Genomic DNA, 23509 nt, shown 5'->3' on the forward strand with positions numbered 1-23509 from the left:
ATTTTATGTAGTGACGAAACAGGGGCTGAATAATATGAGTACTATACTGCAGAACATTGGTGTAAGAATAAAATTCATTAATAAAAAAGAGTGGCTGATTTCGTAATCACATCCATTTTCTATTCCAAAACCGCTTATAAGTTATAGTAAGATTAGTTCAAAACCGCTATTGAAATTGGTGTCTAATCGATGGGCTGAATTGAAATTAGGGTAAAAGTTACTTAAAATCTATATTCTTTTTTTTTTTTCTCACCGTTTATTTTCATTAGAAATTTAATTAAAAATGAACTTAAAAAAAAAACGAACCTTCATGACTCTTTCCCAAAGGCACCTCTAAATAGAAAGAACGTAACCTCTAAACTCTAAAGTGAGATTATTGCCTTAATTAACAATAGACTTAAGAGAGAAGTTGTAAATTTGTGTTAGTGGCGTAGATGGAGAGTTAAGTACGCAACTCAACATTTTCGCTTTCTTTCAGCTATAAATAGAGATGTTTAGAAGAGGTTTTAGATTCCAACACAGAAAAAATCTTTCACAGTTTTATAATTTTATTATCTTTCTTTTCGTTTGAAATCTTTGTGGAAAAAAATGGCTAATGTTGGAAACTCTAGTGGGTCTACTCGTTATGAAGAGCTGTGTCGTGAAATGACGCAGCTGAATGATGAACTTAAGAAGCTCGACGTGTCTGATTGTGTTGCCATTGAAGAAGCAATTAAGAAGTTAACTGATATGAACACGAAGTTGAAAGAGCTCTGTGAGAAGATGAAAGAAACTGTGAAGGAGACGAAGGAAACCCCACAGTGATAGGTTACTTTTACTTTTCCAGTGAAGCTCCCTCTTATAGATAAATAAATAATTGAAATGTTGCTATGCGTCTAAACTCTGATGAGGATTGTTAGACAAGTTAATTATTTTACTTTTCTTGAACTATTGAAGTCCTGTGAGACTTTCTTGTAAGTAAATAATTGGGAAACTCTTATGAGTTATATATAAATAGACATGGTTGTTTCAATGTGTGCCTTTATTTGATTCTTCTTCTATATGAGTCACAACCTCTAAAGAGGATATTTTCTTGGGATCAGAACAGATAAAGATTTTTTTTTTTTTTTTTTCATTTTCGTGTTCTTGGGAATTTCTCATAAGAAAATGTCTAAAAATCATGCTATAGGAAACCCTGAAAAAAAATATTCACTCAAGTTTATTCATTATCATCAAAAATCTGTATACGTTAAGTCTAGAGTCTTAAATCTTGTAGCTATATGTTTAATCATACAATATATATTACAGATTAAAAGATTACAATAGGGTAACCGACAATGAAATGGTCTTGACCGATGCATTGAATTGGGGATAAAGAAAAACTAAGACTGTTTTTCTTCCATTTCCTTATATGTCCATTGAAAATTTCAAATTCTTTACTAAAAGTAAATGAACTTGTGGTGAAAATTCAAAAATTCTTTTTTGAATCGAGAAATAAATACTCTTGGTAACACGTTTTCCTTCGTCATAATTAGTTTCTGTTCTGTTTATTACCCCCAAATTACGTCACCTAATGAACTCATATTATCAATAATCATTTATATAAATATTTTCAGATAGAAAATGTAACAAACTTTTTTTTGTGTGTGTTAAATGTTAATGCTCAATAACAAAAATAAAATCTTGATAAATGACCACCTTAGCGAATCATAAATACTAGAGGAAAAAAGTAATATTTAAATGTTTTTATTATTATTAATATATCAGTATAAACATTCTATAGGTAATGTTGAATGCTGAATACCCATGGTATGAATGGCATTGTTGCAGGGTGTTAAATTTTAGTGATTAGTAGCAAAATAAAAAACTATGTTTTTATTTTGTTTATAATCTGTTTCTCAGCCTGCATTACATATATTGAATTTAGTTGTCATATTGTTGTTGCTTTTTGATCTTCATAGTCATTGACCAAACACAACCTCAAATGTATATATATATGCTCAAAGCCATTGGTGCATGTAAAAGTAAATCCACTATTAATAAAGACCGGCTGATTTAGTAATCATAACATTATTACATGCCAAAGAGAGTAAGATAGTTCAAACCACCATTGAAATTGTCTTTAATCGATGAAATGAAATGGAGGTAAAGTTTTAAATAAAAAGATTAAGATATTTCAACTGAGTTTGAAATAGTCTTGACCTATGACTATTATTTCTTTCATCTCTATTTATGTCTTTTAGTAATTTTAAAATTATTTATTAAAAGAAAACTTGCGGAGAAATAAATAATCTTGGCAACAACTTTTCTTTTGTCATGATTACTAAATTAGGTCCCAAAATGAACTAATTTAGGGCACTAATGAAACCCAAATTAACTTCACAACTCAATTCTAAAGATACCTACCTACATATAGGAAATAATGTAACAGACTCGTCATCTAGTGAGTGGTGACTAATACACACATCTAAAGTTTAGTTTATTATATTGATTTATATATGTTGAGTTTATTCGCATTTGATATTACTGTTGTAGTGATCGAGACTTAAGAGAGAACGAAGACGAACAGATTTCATTTAATTTTAAATCAAGTTTGGATAAAAAAATGAATCAACCAGAAAAGAAGTTAGGAAATTACAGATACTCAGAAAATGATTAGACTTTTAACAGACAAAATGTTAAATGAAATCAATTGGTCCTAATGAAATCATTATACGGAAGGAGACCATTAGCAAATATCTTTGTGTTGTATAAAAAGGAATTGGGGAAGACAATAGTATTGGGAAAATAATTGTTTTAGCGTGTCATATGTTCTGATCGGAAATAAAAATAAAGTCTTGATAACAACAGACCCATGATCCTTAGCGTTCCATACCATACCTATATATGTAAGTAGAGCAAATTAAGTAAGTAACACTCGTACGATATTATTAATATTCTTTATGTTCCTAAGAGATTGATTTTCTAAAGATTTTACATATATTAAGATACAAGCATTATTTAATTCTTTGATAATTATTTATTTTATAAAATATTTTTTTAATAAAATATGAACCAATAGTAATTTGAAATAGTTAATTATTTTAATCATTACATCTTGAATTCTACTATTTATTAATATCAATTAATAAAAAATAAAATAAAAGCCGAAAAAATCAATATTTGTCGAACATACATAAAACACTAGAACATCAATCTTCCAAGAACATAGGGAGTATATAACAACACCATTAGGGGGTTAAAATTGGTGATCAGTAACAAAATCAAAATGACAAGATAATTCAAACTTTTTACGAATTATATCTCTATTGATTTAAATACCATGTGATTATTTTCAATCTATCTCTCTGCTTACGTTACATATTAATGATTTTAGTTGTTGCATATTGAGCTGCATTGTCATTATTGCATCTTGTTTTGTTTTAACCAAACTATCTATCTTACTGAAAAAACCACGAGATAAGAAAATGATTTTGATATATGTATTATTAGTACATAGCTTTGTTTTTTTTAGAAGTTAGACACATTTTTATATGTATAATTAAAAGACATTAGTACCACATTTTATGTAGTAAACGAACAGTGGCTGAATAATATGAGTAGTATATTCTAGAACATTGGTGTATAAAGAAAATTCATTAATTAAAAAAGAGTGGCTGATTTAGTATTCACATCAATTATTCTATATAATACTACTAAATAGAGTAAGATTAGTTCAAAACCGCCATTAAAATTGGTGTCCAATCGATGGGCTGAATTGAAATTGGGGTTAAAGTTACTTAAAATCTATATATTTATTTTCATTGGAATTTTTTAAAAAAACGAATTTTAAAATAACGAACCTTTATGACTCTTTCCCAAAGGCACCTCTAAATAGAAAGAACGTAACCTCTAAACTCTAAAGTGAGATTATTGCCTTAATTAACCATAGACTTAAGAGAGAAGTTGTAAGCTTGGGTTAGTGGCGTAGATGGAGAGTTAAGTACGCAACTCAACATTTTCACCTTTTTCAGCTATAAATAGAGATGTTTAGAAGAGCTTTTACATTCCCACACATAGAAAAAATCTTTCACAGTTTTATAATTTTATTATCTTTCTTTTCGTTTGAAATCTTTGTGAAAAAATGGCTAATGTTGGAAACACTAGTGGGTCTACTCGTTTTGAAGAGGTATGTCGTGAAATGACGCAGCTAAATGATGAAATTCAGAAGCTCAACGTGGATGATTTTGGTGCCAATGAAGAAGCAAGGAAGAAGATAACTGATATGACAACGAAGTTGAAAGAGCTCTATGAGAAGATGAAAGAAACTGTGAAGGAGATGAAGGAAACCCAACAGTGATATGTTACTTTTACTTTTCCAGTGAAGCTAAATAAATAATTGAAATGTTGCTATGCGTCTAAACTCTGATGAGGATTGTTAGACAAGTTAATTATTTTACTTTTCTTGAACTGTTTAAGTCCAATGAGAGACTTTCTTTTAAGTAAGTAATTGGAAAAATCTGATGACTTATATATATATACATGGTTGTTTCAATGTTCTTGGGAAATTCACATAAGACAATGTCTCAGTCAGAAATCTACAGGAAACCCAAAAAGGAAAATATTTACTCGAGTCATACATTATCATGAAATCTGTATTAGTTAAGTCGAGAGTTTAAAATCATGTAGCTATGTTTGATCCTACAATATATTACAGTTTAAAATAGTTCAACCGACAATGAAATGGTCTTGACCGATGAATTGAATTGGGGATAAAATAGTTCAACTGTTTTTCTTTCATTTCCTTATATGTCCATTGAAAATTTCGATTTCTTTACTAACAATAAATGAACTTGTGGAGAAATTTCAAGAATTCTTTGTGATCCAAGAAATAAACACTCTTCGTAACACGTTTTTTCTTCGTCATAATTTACTAGTTTCTTTTTTTTTTGTTTATCACCCTATAATGAGCTCATATAATCGATTATATAAATATCTTTAGATAGAAAACGTTACAAACTGTTATTTTGTTGTGTGTTAAAGTGTTAATGCTCACTAACAAAAATGAAGTCTTGACAAAAGACCCATGACCTTAACGAATCATATCAACATTTGGATATTAGGTGCGTCAATTAATATTAGAACAGAAAAAGTATTGAGCTTCATATACTCACCAAACACAACCTAAAATGTCTATGCTCAAAGACCAAAGTCATAGGTTGGATATCTTAGTACAGATTTTTTTTCTTATATATATAGTAGTACATACACTTTGTTTAGTAACCACAATTTTTACTGGAAATATTTTTGATTCCAACCAAGCTGCTTAATACCTAAGGTATAAAGAACTTTGGTGTAGCGTGTTAAATCTTACTTTTAATAACAAAAAATAGCTATGACAACTGATCCAGATTTTACAAATAATAGCAATACTTGATCGTTTAACAAAAATATATATTTTCTATAATTGATCTAAATACCATGTGTTTTATTCAATCTGTTTTCTCGGCATGTGTTACATATTAATGATTTTTTTTTCCTTTTTTTCAACAACTTATCTATCTTCTCAAACCAAAGAGGTTAAATTATTTAGATTAATTAATGTATATTACTAGTACAAAGAGTTTTTATACATTTTATCGGGTTACCTGTAACACCCCGACCGCCCCTACTAGTGAGCACCCACATCCTTTCTCAGGTCCATGGGCCCCACTCTTGTCCGACGGTCAGTCGGCTGCGTTCAGGAGGTTTTAAAGACTTGTTTACCGACCCTACAAATCACCACATGATCCTTTCCTGCATTTTCCCCCCACTCACACAATTCTGACAATCACTTCCCGGAATGTCATCCATCCTAAAATTGCTCCAGCTCAAGCACGCTTAACTGTGGAGTTCTCTCGGGATAGTTGACCGAAAAGATAAGTGCACTATTGTGACATAGGTGGTCAAATCAATTCTTTTAAACCTCTTCGCATGCACCGCCATAATCCTGAAAAGGGGGTATTACAATTCACCCCCACTAACAGATCGTAAGGTCCTCGTTGCTCCCAAGACCGTCACCCCTGACGGTGTGAGTCCTCTTGACTCCACACTCGACTTGGTTCGGCTCTGATACCACTTGTAACGCCCCGACCGCCATCTCTCTTATTGGACTCCACGTCCTCTCTTGGCCCGTGGGCCCACCATCTTCTGACGGTCGGTCCGCTACGTCCGGGAGGCTTTAAGACTTGTTTACCGATCATACAAATCACCACATGATATTTTCCTATGTTTTGTCCTCACTCTCACAGTTCCGACAAACACTTTCCAGAAGGTCACCTATCCTGAAATTACTCCAGCTCAAGCACCATGAACTGTGGAGTTCTCTCAAGACAGTTGACCGAAAAGATAAGTGCACTTTGGTGACATAGGTGGCCAAATCATTTCTTTTAAACCTCTCTGCATGCATCACCATATTTCTAAAACCACGGTGTTACAATTCACCCCCACTAACAGATCGCAACGTCTTCGTTGCGCACCAAGACCCTCACCCCCGGCGGTGTGAGTCCTCTTGACTCCACACTCTTCTGTGTTCGGCTTTGATACCACTTGTAACTCCCCGACCGCCCGCACTAGTGAGCACCCACGTCCTCTTCCGGGCCCATGAGCCCCACTCCTGTCCGACGGTCGGTCCGCTATGTCCAGGAGGCTTTAAAGACTTGTTTATCGATCCTACAAATCACCACATGATATTTTCCTGTGTTTTGTCCTCACTCACATAGTTCCGACAATCACTTCCCGGAAAGTCACCCTTCCTGAAATTGCTCCAGCTCAAACACACTTAATTATGGAGTTCTCTCAGGACAGTTGACCGAAAAGATAATTGTACTTTGGTGACATGAGTGGCTAAATCAATTCTTTTAAACTTCTCCGCACGCATCACCATATTCCTTAAAGCGGGATGTTACATTAACACCCATTTTCTGTAAGTACATTAGATATTAGCACATTTCATGTAGAAACGACATTTTTTACAGTATAATCAAAGCATCTTTGTTGACAACCAAACTGAGAGTATTTTGGATAGAATATTAGACCATCTCCAATGTAGGTATCTTAATGGGGTTCTAATCCTAAAACTGAATTAACGTGATTAAAATTAATGAAATGCAGCAAAAAAAAAGATAAGAATCGGCTCTTAACTAAGAGGTTTTGGAATACCTAAGAGCCCTTTACGTGTCACTCTGTGATTAGGTGAGGGAATTTTGATAAAACTAAAAAAAAAAACATCTTGTGTTCTCTCTCTCTCTCTCTATATCCATAGTCGCTGATGGGGTATCCATCTCTGATTTGGGGGTGAATCCGTTGATTGAGAGGTTAATTTGGTAAAAAATAGGGTTCGTCTGCTGTCTCAAAGGCTAAGCCAAGCTTCTTGAAGTTCAGATCTTAGCGAAATTCCAAATCATGCCAATAATTTCATCTCCAATTTCAATGTTTTTTACCTCTCTTTGTTTCCCCAGCCTTGCAATTTTGGTTGACTACTTCATTGTTTCAATTAAAATGTGTTTAATATTTTCCAGTAATCTGAAAATCTGAGAGCAGAAATCGACTTTCTGAGGTAACATTTCTCAGCTTATCAAAAATTGGAGTGTTGAAGAATCTCTGAGTAAGCAGTCACAGATGCTAAGGACTGGCTTACAACACAAACAAAGACTCGACCCCTTGTGTTGAGCTCTTTGGGTTCTCATTCAAGGGCGGACTACTCTGTTTTGGGTAGCTCTAGTATGTTGAAGAATCTCTGAGTAAGCAGTCACATATGCTAAGGACTGGCTTACAGCACAAACAAAGACTCAACCCCTTGTGTTGAGCTCTTTGGGTTCTCATTCAAGGGTGGACTACTCTGTTTTAGGTAGCTCTGGTATGTCTTGCAAATCAGATGGTGTCTGGCGAAAGGATCTTCTGGCTGCGGGTTTAGGTTAGATGTCCTCTCTTCCCCCTGGAATCATCTCACATCAGTCTGCTCTATGCAACAAGATATTGTCTTCAAAGGTATGTGTTTATCTATTTGCCTTGCACGTGATAAGTTCCTATTTTTTTATTTTGATTGAACTGTATTGATGATGTTTTTTTGTCTTTGGGATTCAGCTTCAAGCAAAGGAAGTTGAGATTGAATCACTTGAGACTCGGTTGAATGTGCTGGTATGTAACAAATAAACTTTTATTTGTTATCTTATATATTCCTGGTTGGCTACAGTTTGTTTTGTCTTTTTTTGTGCTAATTGGTTTGTGAGGCTTGACATGCAATATGAATCTCTGGACAGTCCATTTGGCAAACGATTCAAGATGTCTTGATTAAAGATAAACCAACCTTCACGATTCTTCCCTAAAACCACCTCTAAATAGAAAAAACCTTGAACTTATTTTCTCAATTAACTTTTTTAACGATCAATAAATAGTTTTTGGATGTAACATAAACCAGAAAAAGTAAAAACAACAAATCACAAGAGCATGATGATAAAAGATTAGGGAAATTGGATGTAAAAGACAATTTTTTTTCTTTCTCATTTGTCCATTTATACTTTTATTAGATAATTTTGTTGCACTAGGTTTTTAAATAATTAAAATTTTATTATACCTTTAATTAAATAAAATATAAAAATGAAAATTAGAGAATAAAAACAAATAAATATAATCTAATTTTTGACACATACACGTTGTCAAAAAGCCCAATCCCTCTAACTAAAAAAAAAGGCTATTTCTCAAAATTACTTATATACTTTTTTCTTTCTTTAACCCATGATTATTTTTTCGACACAATTAAAAGTAACCACCCAATCTCCCACTCTCGTGTTCTTTAAATCATGTATAACTGAATATCGTTTATTCCCTATTATAAATATATGATTCATAAAATATTTTCGGATCTAAGAGTTATTTTGTTGATCATGTAATTAACCCTTAATTTTTTTTTTGGTGTTTGTAAAATACTCTTTTATTTTAGTAAACTTCACATCTACGTTTTAACAATATTTTGGCAAGTTCTAATTTTAATGTTTCTTTGACTTATTGTTTTGATCAATTTAAATGGCTCCCACTCCAACACATTGTTTGATATTATTCCGCAATTAAATAATTTGAAAACTGATTAATCGTAATATAGTGTACTCACAAAATCTATAATACGAAAACAATACTATTAATTTAGTAAAACAAATCAGTTTCATCTCTTTGTTTCAATAGTTTTGCGAAAGTAGTTAATCTAGCATGCTTTTGTTCTTCAAGACCAAATCTCTACGCCTTCTCATTTAATCTCCATAAACCGCACGTTGTGTAGATATATAACATATTCATCTATTCACTAAGGAAAACATAAAAAATAAGAAAAAATTTGCTTTGATAAAGAAGAAGAAGAGAAGATGGCAAAATTTTGTTTTGAACCTAGTGTTAAGCAAGAAAATGTTTTCAATCTTTTTAACATATTCTAAATTTCAAGAATACATATTCTAATTTCATAGAACGTAATAAAAAAAAATATTCTCATATATTCGATTTTCTTAATTTGTATATTTAGTTTCCTTATTTTTCTCTACTTAGATAAGCGATGGTAGAAAACGACGAAAAACAACAATATAAACATTCTTACAAATCCAGAAACCACACAATTTAAAGATATAAATTAACTAACATACATGCATACCAATAAAACTTGAAAATTAACATACATAACAAATAAATTAAGAAATGTAGAGAAGGAGAACACAATTTGGCTAAGGCTGAATTTCAACTTAAACTTCGTCCATGATAGAGATGTAATTGACTTCACGAAGGCTATTGTCTTCACTCTCTCACGAAGGCTGTTGTCTTCACTCTCTCAATTTTATATTAAAGTGTGAGTTAATTGTATATGATTAAATGTGTTATTTTTGGTTTAATTGAACATAATTTTTTCTTAAGTTACATTACCAAGTGGACCAATAAGAAGAGAATAAAACCTAACTTTTATATATATATATATATATATATATTTATGATTTACAATGGATCATGATGTATTGATGTTTATAATAATACATAGAGATGTGTTTGTAGATACCCAAATGAGAAGATAAAAATAGGTCGAGGATTCGATAACATTATCTTCGTGCACATCCGAGAAATTTTGTTGTTTTGTTCTATGCTAACATATGAAAAATAGTATATAAGAAACTGTCATCTGTTTTTTACAACAATTAAAGGTGATTGTTTAACGATCAATTAATGGTTTGTGGATGTAAAATAAACCAGAAAAAATAAAAACAAAAAACCACATGAGCATGATTATAAAAGATTGGGGAAAATTGGAAATAAAAGAATTATTTTTCTCTCAATTGTCCATTTATATCTTTATTAGATAATTTTTTTGCACTAGATTTTAAATAATTAAAAATCTATTATACCTTTAATTAAAAAAAATATAGAAAAATGAAGATAACAAAATAAAAAATATATATATTATCTAATTTTTGACACATACACGTTGCGAAAAAGCCCAAAATATCTAACTAAATAAAAGGCTATATCTAAAAATTACTTATAAACATTTTTTTTCCTTTAATCCATGATTATTTTTTCAACAAAATCAAAAGTAACCGCCCAATCTCCTACTCTCGTTTTCTTTAAATCATGAATAATTGAATATCGTTTATTCTCTATTATAAATATGTGATTCATAAAATATTTTTAGATCTAAGAGTTATTTTATTGATCATGTAACCCTTAATTTTTTTTTTTGGTGTTTGTAAAATACTCTTTTGATTTAACAAACTTCACATCTACGTTTTAACAATATTTTGGCAAGTTCTAATTTTAATATTTTTTTACTTGTTGGTTTGATCAGTTTAAATGGCTCCTACTCCAAAACATCGTTTGACATTTTTCCACAATTAAATAATTTTAGAACCGGATTCATCATAATATAGTGTACTCACAAAATCTCTAATACCAAAAACAATACTATATTTAGTAAAAAAAATCAGTTTCATCTCTTGCTTCAATGGTTTTGCAAAAGTAGTTAATCTAGCACACCTTTGTTCGTCAACAACAAATCTCTACGCTTTCTCCTCATTTAATCTCCATATACCGCACGTTGTATAGATATATAACATATTCATCTATTCACTAAGAAAACATAAAAAGTAAGAGAAAAATTGATTTGATAAAAAGAAGAAGAGAAGATGGCAAAATTTCGTTCTGAACCTAAGTTAAGCAAATCGAAAACATTTGTCAAACTTTTGAACGTATTCTAAATTTTAAGAATACATATTCTATTTTTCGTAGAACGTAATTAAAAAAAAATATTTCCATATTCGATTTTCTTTTGTAGATTTAGTTTCCTTATTTTTCTCTACTTAGAAAAGCAATGCACTCCATCGTAGAAAAGGACGAAAAGCAACAATATAAAACATTTTTACAAATCCAGAAATCCCACAGTTTAAAGACATAAAATAACTAACACACATGCATAACAATAAAACTTAGAAATTAACACACATAACAAATAATAATGGAAATGTAGAGAAGGAGAACACAATTTGGCTAAGGACGAATTTCAACCCAAACACCGTCCATGGTAGAGATGTGATTGAATTCACAAAGGTTGTTGTTCTTCTCTCTCTCACATTCTGTTAAATGTTGTTGAGCCTTTGATGTCTAGAATTTTTGGAGTTTGTGGAGAGATTTGTAAACTTTCTTTCAGCTGTGTGAAGAAAAATTCTTGGAAATAAACATATTCTATCTGTTTTTCTTCTACAAGGTCTGAAACAGTCCAACCTTGGGTTTCAAATAAACATAACATCTATTCGGTTCAAATATTCGAACGGAAACCATGTGTGGAGCAGGGGTGGTGGACTCGACATAAGGACAAAAAAAACACTTTTTCAAGGAAATAACTGGATGACCAATAAGGTTTCCACTGCCCATTCCTCTTAGCAGTGTAGTAGATCTCTAAGTAAATAGGAGTATGACGTCCTCGTACCTTCTTGTTTCCTGCAACAAAGTTGGTGGTTATAACACAAGCATGAAAGTTTTCTTCACGAGGGTCACCTGTGATCACACCATAACGGAGCGGACATGGTAGGTTGTTGACCGTGAGAGCTGGCAGTTGGTACCGTCCGAATTGTGTATAGAGCAAAGATACCAAATCTTTTTAGGAGTCGATCATATAATAAGACTAGGATCGGACCCGCGGTCCACCGTGGGTCAATATTGGTTTACATACGTTGCGTTTAATATTGTGTGTGTTTTTTAGTAGAACGAATCGTGTAGTATACTTATAAATATTTTTAATAACGAATTGTAGAGAAAATGTAAAATTGTTTATAAATATACCCATCGTATTAATTATGATTTACAAAATAGAATTTTGTGTTTTAAAATTCTAAAATTAGACGATTCATGGGAATTAGAGCAGTCAAAATAGGTCAAAAACCGCGGGTCGAGCCCACATCATCTCACTATGGGGCAGATTTGGGAAAATAAATTAAACCCGCAAATAAGTGGGCCACATGGATTAATTCGCAGTGGGTCATAGGTTTAATCGGTTTTCATCCGCGGGTTGACGGATCAGCCTGCATATTAGTATTTATTGATAAAATTATAATTTATTCAACATGTGGTAATTTAAACAAACTTTTAATAGTATTTTTATTTATTTATTTATTTTATTATTTTTTTAAATTTTGGTTACTTTAAAATTATTTAAACAAAATCCATGGACAATCCCGCAAATCCGCATACATTCGCGGGACGGGTTTGTATTTCATATATGCTACCCGCGGGTCGTGTGGACCGACTAACTAAAAGTCAAAATATTTTTTGTCTATCGCAAAACGGACTTAACGGGACGAATCAACTCGCTTTGACAGTTCTAATTGGAATATTATTTAGTCATACAACAAAATGAAGTTTGGACATAGGAATAATAGAATATGTATCTTATTTGTTAGATGAGAGATTGAAAGATGAAGTATAATGATTGACAATTAATTATTATTTTTCATGATTCACAAAATTTAATAAATACTTATCATCTTGTTGAATAATTCTAAAATCATATTCAAGAAATCTTTATAAATTGAAAATTAAACTTCTTTGGTAAGCTATAGGTATGAAAATATCATAATTTCGATTTAATCTAATTAAATTAAAATTAGTTACATGGATTTCATATCTATTTAATTTACACGACCAAAATAAAAATATCTATTTAATTTACACGACCAAAATAAAAATATCAATTTAATTTATAAAACAGATGGGTTATTTGTGATAAATTTTCTAGAAATCTTTATAAGCAAGTAAAATATCTTTCAATTGAGCGAAATTAATGACAAAAACGTTGATTGTTATGGAATTAGTCCCAAAAATATATGAACAAATTTATTATACGTAATTAATGTATAATATTGTTCGGAATATGCTTTTATTATTAGTTACCATAAGTACAATCAGATTTTATTTGATTTCCATAAATATTTGATTTTAATTCGATTTTTCATTATTAATTTGAATTTATATTCCAAAAAAATTTCAAAAATCCGATTTCAGAATTTCGGGTCAATTTTCTGATTTTAACCCGACCCATTTTCATTTGTACTTCTCTTTAAATAGTATAGAGATTTGGATCATATATAACATTGATTCCAACAAAATAAAAATAGCATATATGGTTCCAGTTAAAGTTGATATCTGTTTTGGGTGGAAACAAAATTTTTTGAGGTTATAGAACTTAGTAACTTACAAATATGGTTGTAGTCATTTAAAAAAAAAACAAAGAGAAGAAGATCATATGTTTTAACTAGCGGTAATATGATAGTAACTAAGTAATTATTTTGTAGTTAATAAGTGGTAGTAATTTTGGATAATATTCTTTGTAATATAGGATATATTTATTTAACCATAAAAATACATCCAAAAAATAGAAAAATGTTTGTGCCAGCGACATAAAATTCTAAAATAAGGCGAAATTTAGTTTTGGATATTCGATTATTTAAAATTTTCAAGTAAGTGTCGCTTATTTATTCCCATCAACTATAAATGCGATAATTCCTCTAAATATTATCATAAGAAAATAAAAAAACATGACTTTCAAGTAATATCTCAAATATTGGCTCCGAATGGAGAAAGCGTATCGGACGGAGCGGATCATGCGGATCAGGCGTATAAAGCAAAACAAAAGCGGATCAAGCAGATCTAGCGATACAAATGCGGATCAAGCAGATCGAACGCTTTAAATTTGTGTTGAATGGTAAAAGTGGATCACGAAGTGGGGGTGAAATATTTATATTGTAAAAAACGTTATTTTTAAATAAAATTTTTTACATAAACTATATACATACTAAAAACAATTATATTAAAATACATTTGTAATACTGGTTTAACATATTATTATACATGTATTTAATATTTTATTATTTAAAAAAAAACTGTTTTGTAATTGAATGAAAATGGTGAATGGCAATATAAAATTATTTTTTGAAAAGAAAAAAGAAAAAGAAAAAAATATTTGTTATTTATGAGAATGAGAAGAAAATAAAAAATTAAGTACTTTTGGTAAATGAAGAAAGTGAATAATGTCAATGGAGAAGTATGATTTTAATTTAACTACCTATATTAATTTTAATAACTAAAAAATCTATATATACATTTTTGAATGACTTTTAGCAAATAAATCCTGGAGTTAGACCTTATTTACGGATGAATGCCATTGGCATTAATTATTTAAATTTGAAAAATATTACTTAAAGATATTACCAATACGATTTCGAGAATCATAAATTCATATCTTCCTTAATTTTCTGAGTCATTAATGTGATAATCTTTAGGAAATATTTCTCTGTAAAAAAAAAAAAATCCACATTAATGAAGGCATTAAAATCGACACTAACAATTAAATTATTTAGATGTTCAATTATTTTAAGATTCTTATATCTTATTTGATATTTTTTTTTAATATCTCATTCTTTAATTACTGCGTTTAGAATTTATTGGTTGTTACCTATTTTTTGGTGAAATTTATTGGTTGTTACTTAATAAGTAATTATGGTGCGTTTATTTTAGTTAATATCTAATTTAAAGGATTTGTTTTCTTTTATTATTAATAAATGAATAACATGTATAGAAATAAAAGATTTTTTTTGCGACTCCATAACAAAAATATTAAACTCTTATTTTCTACATTTCTTACACATAATATCCTCTTATTCAATAACAAAAAATATATATTACATATTTTTAAAAATATTTATAATATTTAAATTATATAAAAAAATTGTAATATTAATATTATTTCAACTCTATACAAATTTAATATATATGTATATATATATATCTTATGGGAACCATTTAAAAGAAATTTTTAAATTGACTTGAATTATATAGCTTTTAAATAAAAGTATTATTAAAAAGAAAAATAACTAAATAATGTTTAATTTCACGGGACGGGTAATATGATGGGACGGGTTTGGGTTGATATTTATAAAAGATCGTATACCACGGGTGAAATCCTAAAATTAACAATCAAAATAATCTATCAATCTATATATACATTTTTGAATGACTTTTAGCAAATAAATCCTGGAGTTAGACCTTATTTACGGATGAATGTCATTGGCATTAATTATTTAAATTTGAAAAATATTACTTAAAGATATTACCAATACGATTTCGAGAATCATAAATTCATATCTTCCTTAATTTTCTGAGTTATTAATGTGATAATCTTTAGGAAATATTTCTCTGTAAAAAAAAAAAATCCACATTAATGAAGGCATTAAAATCGACACTAACAATTAAATTATTTAGATGTTCAATTATTTTAAGATTCTTATATCTTATTTGATATTTTTTTTTTTAATATCTCATTCTTTAATTACTGCGTTTAGAATTTATTGGTTGTTACCTATTTTTTGGTGAAATTTATTGGTTGTTACTTAATAAGTAATTATGGTACGTTTATTTTAGTTAATATCTAATTTAAAGGATTTGTTTTCTTTTATTATTAATAAATGAATAACATGTATAGAAATAAAAGATTTTTTTTGCGACTCCATAATAAAAATATTAAACTCTTATTTTCTACATTTCTTACACATAATATCCTCTTATTCAATAACAAAAAATATATATTACATATTTTTAAAAATATTTATAATATTTAAATTATATAAAAAATTTGTAATATTAATATTATTTCAACTCTATACAAATTTAATATATATGTATATATATCTTATGGGAACCATTTAAAAGAAATTTTTAAATTGACTTGAATTATATAGCTTTTAAAGAAAAGTATTATTAAAAAGAAAAATAACTAAATAATGTTTAATTTTACGGGACGGGTAATATGATGGGACGGGTTTGGGTTGATATTTATAAAAGATCGTATACCACGGGTGAAATCCTAAAATTAACAATCAAAATAATCTATCAAACAAATTACATTTTGATTTTTTTAAGAAAATATAGCCCCGCGGTGTACCGCGGGTTAAAATCTAGTTATAATAACAAAACTAAAAAATGTTCATAGGCGGAGGAAATGCCTGGATCACCTCTTATTTGCAATGGAACATGATCCACAAAGTACAGTGTATTTTTACTCAAGTAATTGTACTGCAAGTGGTACATTAATATTATATTATTTCTTAAAATGAAACGTTTTGTAATTGTTATATAATGCTGAATGGTGACTAATGTGCGTATGATCTGCTCTACCGGAAGAACTGCTTTTTTCCCATCTCTCCATTCAAGCCCATTGTTTTCGACTGCTTGTGGATCATTATTATTTTTGTTATTTTAATTGTTAATAAAAAAATGGATCATAATTTACTGTGAAGGGAAGCATTTTAGCGGTTCAAGTAAAACTGTAGAAGGACTGCACTTGTTCTGCTTTCTATTCAAGTCCTTAACTAATTAGCTTCAATGGATAATTATCTGAGGAAAAAGCACTACTTTTTAAGAAACGCCCTGATCCACTTCAGTCGTATCTTTACAGGTCAATGAATGTGATTTCACAACTTATATTTTAGCGGAACTAGATTAGTGATATAAATAAAAATTAAAATGCTCTTGTGTATTGGTTTGTCTAGTTGTGAATTTATATTATCCATTTTCTAAGATACATTTGGATATGTGAATTTAGTTTATAAATTGCAATTGGTCTTATGTTGCAGATTAACAAAACACAATACACATCTATATAGCATTTGTGATATTTTAAAGCATCGTTAACCCTCTTGTGAGGTTTAATCTGAACTATGTATCTGTAAATGTTTGTTTTGGAGACACTCATCATGATTTGGTTCTTGACTTCTTTTTCTCTCGATCTCTCGTATGTAACAAAACAAAGCAGAGAAAAGTAAATACACTAAGAATTTTACGAGTTCAGGTTGCAATGTGGAACCCTACATCTCGTCGGGATGATTTAGTTAACATCCTGGAAATCCACTAGAATACTTAGTCAACACTCACCCGTGCATACAAATGATAAGTTCTCTTTAGAGACTTTCTTTGTTCAAGCCATGATCTTCACATATTTGTAGATTCTCTAATGAAGCCTTGACCAAAAATATCTAATGAGCTTTACAAGTGTTGTTAGTAAACGTCTTGGTCCAGAATCTTTACGTTCTTGTTCTCTGATTCTCTGTCTCCAAAAGTGAAGAAGGGCTGATGCAACATGGCAAATCTTGCGGTCTTTATGTTTTGTAAATCCCTCAAGCTTATCCATCATCCTCCTTGGTTCTTTTGGTTTTGGGGTAATATTGATTTTCATCAGTAACAAGAGAGCGTCAATGCAACGAGACACCTCTCGTTTACCAGAGAGAACGCCCTTAGTGTTGGCCACATCAACAGCTTTATTTGCAGCTACAAACTGTTTTACCATCTCATCAACTTTCTTGTTATACAGCTCCTTTTCTGTTTTAATTGTCTTCTTTATCAATGAACCGAAACTTAGTACGTAGGTAACATCTTCACGTGGCTTCTTAGTCATATCATCCTCCAAAGCAAAACGGAATTCTCTTCAAGTTGAAGGGCTTTAGATCGGTCTTCTCTTTCTTAAAATATTTCTCGCCACAAGTCTCAGATTTATGATCCTCTCTGTGTTTCAACGCCAAAAAATAGTTCCTTGTTTCTTTCTTAATCTTCTCTGTTTCACTAGTCAATGATCTCTTATCTTCTTTCGTATTCTACTCTGAAAGTTTGATTGTTTTCTTAATCTCTACCGCTTCAAGAGTCTGAGATATCTCATCTTCTTTATTCTTCAACACCAAAAGGGTGGTGACTTCACGAGCCATAGAGCTATGTTTATAATTCATGTCTGTACCAATGCTTATAACAAATAGACTAATGATGGATACGACTTGATTCAGTATTTGCAACAAGGCATCGAGAAGTAAACGAGAAATTTGTTAATTAATAAACCAGAGTAGACTCAAACTAAAAGTAAAAGTCTTTTTTTGAATCAATGAAAGATGCATATTATTCTCTTTATAATTGTTGATAACACAAGCGTTTAATCAAACACAAGCTTGCATGTCGTTGAACCTCTGGCCATATATTCTAACTCTTTCAATATCCCATGCTTCTCTCCAGATTCTGAGTAGAATGTCGCCTTCTTTAGACGACTCGCGTTTGCTAGAATGTACTTTGCAACTTCTCTCTCTTGCTCTTCACCGTTGTATTGCCTCCACTCAAAGATCTCAAGATATGATGATAAACACATGGGAACATAATCTGGTTGGTTCCATTGATCAATGGCCTCGTTGTACCGGACACAATGTTTTCGATACTACAGAACAAAGAAAATATACATTCTGTTAGTGTTATAGGTCTTGAAGAAAGTGGAAACACAATACACAAAAGGGCGACAGGGGATTCTAAGGAGGAACCACATACCAATTTGAGCTTGAGAACTCGAAGTTTCGGAGCATCATCGAGTATACAGGTCAGTAAGTTCCACCACTCCGTAGAACATAAACATAGCTCTAGATGGTCAAGATATACGAAAGAAGTCCCAGTAGGAGTAGGAGGATACGAATCCGGAGTCTGCAAATGAAGCAAAACATAGATAGTAAGAATTCAATTAGAAAATGTTAGATACTTGACAAACAACCAAAAAAGTTTGTACCTCTGAAGTGACACAACACAAAGAAAGATATTGGGTTGAGGCAAGAGATCCTAGAAACTTGTCAGGTTCATCACAAACAACGTTGACTCTCGCCTTGACCAGCTGGGGCATGTTTTCAAACTGTAAATAGTTGCTAAAGCTGTCCCTAATGCTAAAGCATCTCAAAGAAGGGGCATTTATCACAAATCCATGAACACCTTCAGGCCGCGATTTCTCAGCAAAGGCACATCGATAGTAAATATCATTACATTGGTAAGGGAGTTTCGTTTCACTACCAACTCTTCAAGAATGGGGCATATGCTTAGAAGTTTTTTCACAGATTCGTCCCCCGTGAACTTGACCGATAAAAAGTGGAGACGTTTGAGGCAAGGCAAATGAGCATTACGTGGAACATCCTTCAAACTTACTTTCTCGAGTATAACAGTTTCAAGTTGTGAAAACATGTAAAAGCTTTTGGGCAACTCGAAGGACTCACAAATCATCTCAATTCTCAGCTCTCTCAAGGATCGAGCAACTGCAATGTTAATCAAAGGTTTGATGTCTCTATGTGTACAATGAGGATTCAGCTTGAGCTGCATGGTCTCAACGCTTGATCTTTTACTAATAAATAGCAAAAACTTCCAGTAAGTTCTACCTATGGATTCACCATCATACCTGAATGTTTTCACCTCCGTCCAAAGAGATCGCCAACGTTTTGACAAGACACTCGTGGCTACCACTTCTTTACTTGGAAGCGAAGAAAGTGTATTCAACAACAGTTCATCTGGAATGTCACTGATTGAAGCCATAACTTCAAATCGGTGAAAAGTGAAAAGTTCACGAAAGATCTAACGCGTTTTGATAGGGAGAGTTTGGGATTGTCAATGTAAATCTTGTTCCCAGTTTGTTTTCTCAATCTGTTTTTTTTTTTCACTTTTATGTCCAAATTTTACTTACATAAGCTAAAAACAAGGAAATAAATCTTTTATAAGATAAAGCACAAATCACTTGACCAATAGAAATGTGAAATGTGACAAGTTCATATAATCTTCTAATTTTTTGTTTTTGTCAGAATTTAATTACTTCATATGTAAGAAAGGGGTACTCAAATATTGAATTTAATTAGAAGAATTCATAAGAACAAACAAAAATGATAGATTTTTAAGTATCTGAAAGTTTTTAATAAATTTTATCCAAGTAAATATTGACACCATAAAAGGTGGGATTTGGTTCTTCACATATTTTACAGCCAATTTTCTATTAAGGTTCTAATTAAATAACATTGTCATCAAAATTAGCCTAATATTGAATAACATGCATTAACATTTAATAAAATTTTAAAATCAATAATTGAAAAACAATAGATTTAAAAAACTATCGAATACATAACTAAATAGCACAAGATTTATATATAATTCTTAAAAAGGTTAAAATGAATAGCATTCTTACGTTCAATAACCCCAAGTGCATTTCTTTTTGTTACAAAACTTATAAAGAGAAAATCTTGGCGAAATAATTATTTTAACCAATAAGAGAATCCTTTAAAGGAAGATATCCGCTATTGTTAGCAATAGAAAATTATCTATACTGTATATGCTATAGATACAAAATGGTTATGTATTGGTTTGTCTAGCTAATTGTGTTTATATTATCCGTTTTCTAAGGGGGTGTTATTGGTTTGGGATTTAGAAAGACTTTTAGTGACTTGATAATAAAGGATTTTAAAAGATTGTTAAAAAGTTTTATATTATCTTGATGATTTATTTTCCAAAATCTTGTAAAGTCTTTAAAACTTTTTTCCATAATCTTGTATACTCTTGATGACTTTTCCAAACTTTTCCTACAAAATATTTCCAAAATCTTGTCCAAACTTTAACGAGAAGTAAGAGCAAGCTACCTGTTCCTGAAGGTATATACTTATGCATTACACAGAAAATTGTTACCTCTCTTTTGTTAATATGACTATTAATATCATTGCTATCATATATGAATTTCAGAAAAATATTATCTAGTTGATTGTGGATTTGCAAATCGACGCAATTTTTTAGCTCCGTTCAGAGGTACAAAGTATCATCTATAAGACTTTAGAGGTCAAGGTTGTGATCCTAGTAATCAAAATGAGTTATTCAACTTGCGTCATGCATCTTTGAGAAATGTGATCGAGAGAATTTTTGGTATCTTCAAATCTCGCTTTTTGATTTTCAAATCAGCACCGCCTATTCCTTTTAAGGTACAAGCAGAACTTGTATTAGCTTGTGCTGGATTACATAACTTTCTTCGTAGAGAATGTCGGTCCGATGAGTTTCTTCCCGAAGAATACAGTGACAACGACGAAAAAAACAATGAGAGCCACGAAGAAAACAATTATGAGGAAAATAGAGATACGGGACCTCTCCAATCTCAACAAAGGGAATATGCTAATAATTGGAGAGACACAATAGCTGCTAGTATGTGGGCAGAAGCTACAGGAACAGGGAGCATACCATGAAGATCATGAAGTTTTTATTTTCAAATATTTTTCTCTTCTTTGTCTGTGTTGGATTAAGGGGTGACAAAGATCTTGGTTTGTTTGGTTTCATTGTTTGTGACGAAGCTTGCTATCTTTGAGCAAACTTTTGATTTTCTTTTTATAATAAGTTTTTATTTACCAGAGAGTTGTACTAATTTGGTTCTTCGATTTTGCGGTTTTGAGTCTTGATAGTCTTGTTTTTGCTTCATCTTCTTCATTTGATATCTTCTGATTCAGACCTCGGTTTGGAGATCTAAAAGTTGTTCTGAAATCTTGAGATCAAGATATTTCCAACCGTATAAATATGAGCTTCTGATTCCTTGTGAGTCGACTTGAGAAAAAGTTTGAAGTTGGTGCACTTCATCTTCGTCGCTCTGTTCTTCGGTCTTGGTAGATTGGTCATAACTTTCAGACCGTGACAGCAAATCACGTTCCGCTTTTTCCTGTAGCTTCGTATATCTCTCTACTATTTTTCAACAAAGTTTCATATTTTTCTGGGTTGTTTTGATAACCCTTTCAGTCTTTGAACCAGAACACGTCTGTTCTGTTATCCTTCTTCTTCTTTTTTGGTTTTCTTGTTTTTTGTCTTTGTCTTTGCCATCTATTTGTCCACCGCTTCATCCTCTTGAATATTCGCAATTTGGTCCATTCATTCACCAATCAAACACAAACCCAACAAATAGAAAACTGTTTATTAAGCGAAGACAAATAGATGACCAAGACAAAGACAAAAAACACAAACAGATCATATCATCTCATAAACAGATGTCTTTGTCTCCTCCATTCCCCAATTTTGGAACTTGAAATTGCTGGAGAACAGGAGAAGCAGCGACGGAGACGATTCCGGTGTCAAAGATTGCTGACACATGCAAAATCATGGACTCTATTCACAATCTCTCTATTTTATGGGGGAGTTTTCATGACTTTTTTTATGAAGAAAATTATATAAAATCCTAAACCAATAACATAATATTTTAATTTATCAACAATCCAAGATTCTTTTGTTTTAATTGAATAACACAAAACTTTTAATGATTCTATAAAACTCTTAATCCAATAACACTAGATTTATAAAGATTTTAGATTACTTTTTATAAATCTCAAACCAATAACACCAAATTGTAATAGAGTTTTTAAAAGTCTTGATTGAATAACAACATATTCTACATAACTTTTAAACTCATTAAAAGTCTTTCTAAATCCCAAACCAATAACTCCAAACTCATTAAGATACATTTGGATAATTGGATATGTGGATTTAGTTTATAAATTGGTTTTATGACTTATGCTGTAGTTTAAGAAATACAATACACACCAAAAATCTGTGATATTTTAAAGCATCATTAACCCTCTTGTGAGGTTTAATCTGAACTATGTATCTGTGAACGTTTGTTTTGGAGACACTCATCATGATTGGTTCTTGACTTTTTTCTCTCTCGATCTCTCATGTGTAACAAAACGAAGCAGAGAAAGTAAGACACAAAGAATTTTACGAGTTCCGGCTCCATCGTGGAACCCTATATCTCGCCGGGATGATGTAATTAATTAACATCTCGGAAATCCACTAGAATACTTTCTCAACACTCAACCACGCTTACAAATGAGTTCATCTCTTCCTCACACTTATATTCTCAATACTATCATTCCGAACCTTTTAAATCCGCGAGAGACTTTCTTTGCTCAAGCCATGATCTTCACATATTTGTAGATTATCTCATGAAGCCTTGACTGCACATATCTAATGAGCTTTACGGGAGTTGTTAGGAAACGTCTTGGTCACAGATTCTTTACTTTCTTGTTCTCTGATCCTTTGTTGCCAAAGGTAAAGAAGGGCTGATGCAACATGACAATTGACAAATCTTGCGGTCGTTATCCTTCGTAAGTCCCTCAAGCCTCTCCATCATCTTTCTTGGTTTCTT

General features: G+C 31.1%; 4 protein-coding genes and 2 long non-coding RNA genes across 6 annotated transcripts; 4 read left to right on the forward strand and 2 right to left on the reverse strand.

Moving 5' to 3' along the window:
* The first annotated feature begins 497 nt into the window (after positions 1-497).
* LOC9327671 lies at positions 498-1012 on the forward strand. The gene has a single exon (XM_002891563.2). It carries the CDS (start codon positions 589-591, stop codon positions 802-804), a length of 216 nt encoding a protein of 71 aa, XP_002891609.1. The 5' UTR covers positions 498-588; the 3' UTR covers positions 805-1012.
* A 3003-nt stretch (positions 1013-4015) lies between these two features.
* On the forward strand, positions 4016-4513 carry LOC9327672. The gene has a single exon (XM_002891564.2). It carries the CDS (start codon positions 4103-4105, stop codon positions 4316-4318), a length of 216 nt encoding a protein of 71 aa, XP_002891610.1. The 5' UTR covers positions 4016-4102; the 3' UTR covers positions 4319-4513.
* A 2727-nt stretch (positions 4514-7240) lies between these two features.
* On the forward strand, positions 7241-8290 carry LOC110225144. Its single transcript, XR_002329553.1, has 3 exons — positions 7241-7986; positions 8083-8136; positions 8259-8290. It is a non-coding gene; the product is annotated as an uncharacterized LOC110225144 (long non-coding RNA).
* Positions 8291-18433: 10143 nt separating this feature from the next.
* Positions 18434-19228, reverse strand: LOC110224600 (putative FBD-associated F-box protein At1g50980). The gene is given in 4 exon segments (XM_021010905.1): positions 18434-18538; positions 18541-18763; positions 18871-19020; positions 19103-19228. Coding segments are annotated over 4 exon segments (531 nt in total). The 5' UTR covers positions 19214-19228; the 3' UTR covers positions 18434-18491.
* A 32-nt stretch (positions 19229-19260) lies between these two features.
* LOC110224599 (putative FBD-associated F-box protein At1g50980) lies at positions 19261-19915 on the reverse strand. The gene has a single exon (XM_021010904.1). It carries the CDS (start codon positions 19888-19890, stop codon positions 19282-19284), a length of 609 nt encoding a protein of 202 aa, XP_020866563.1. The 5' UTR covers positions 19891-19915; the 3' UTR covers positions 19261-19281.
* Positions 19916-20744: 829 nt separating this feature from the next.
* Positions 20745-21796, forward strand: LOC110224601. Its single transcript, XR_002329094.1, has 2 exons — positions 20745-20990; positions 21079-21796. It is a non-coding gene; the product is annotated as an uncharacterized LOC110224601 (long non-coding RNA).
* The last annotated feature ends 1713 nt before the right edge of the window (positions 21797-23509 follow it).

Source organism: Arabidopsis lyrata (genome assembly GCF_000004255.2).
Source record: "Arabidopsis lyrata subsp. lyrata unplaced genomic scaffold ARALYscaffold_1, whole genome shotgun sequence".
Lineage (NCBI taxonomy): Eukaryota > Viridiplantae > Streptophyta > Magnoliopsida > Brassicales > Brassicaceae > Arabidopsis > Arabidopsis lyrata.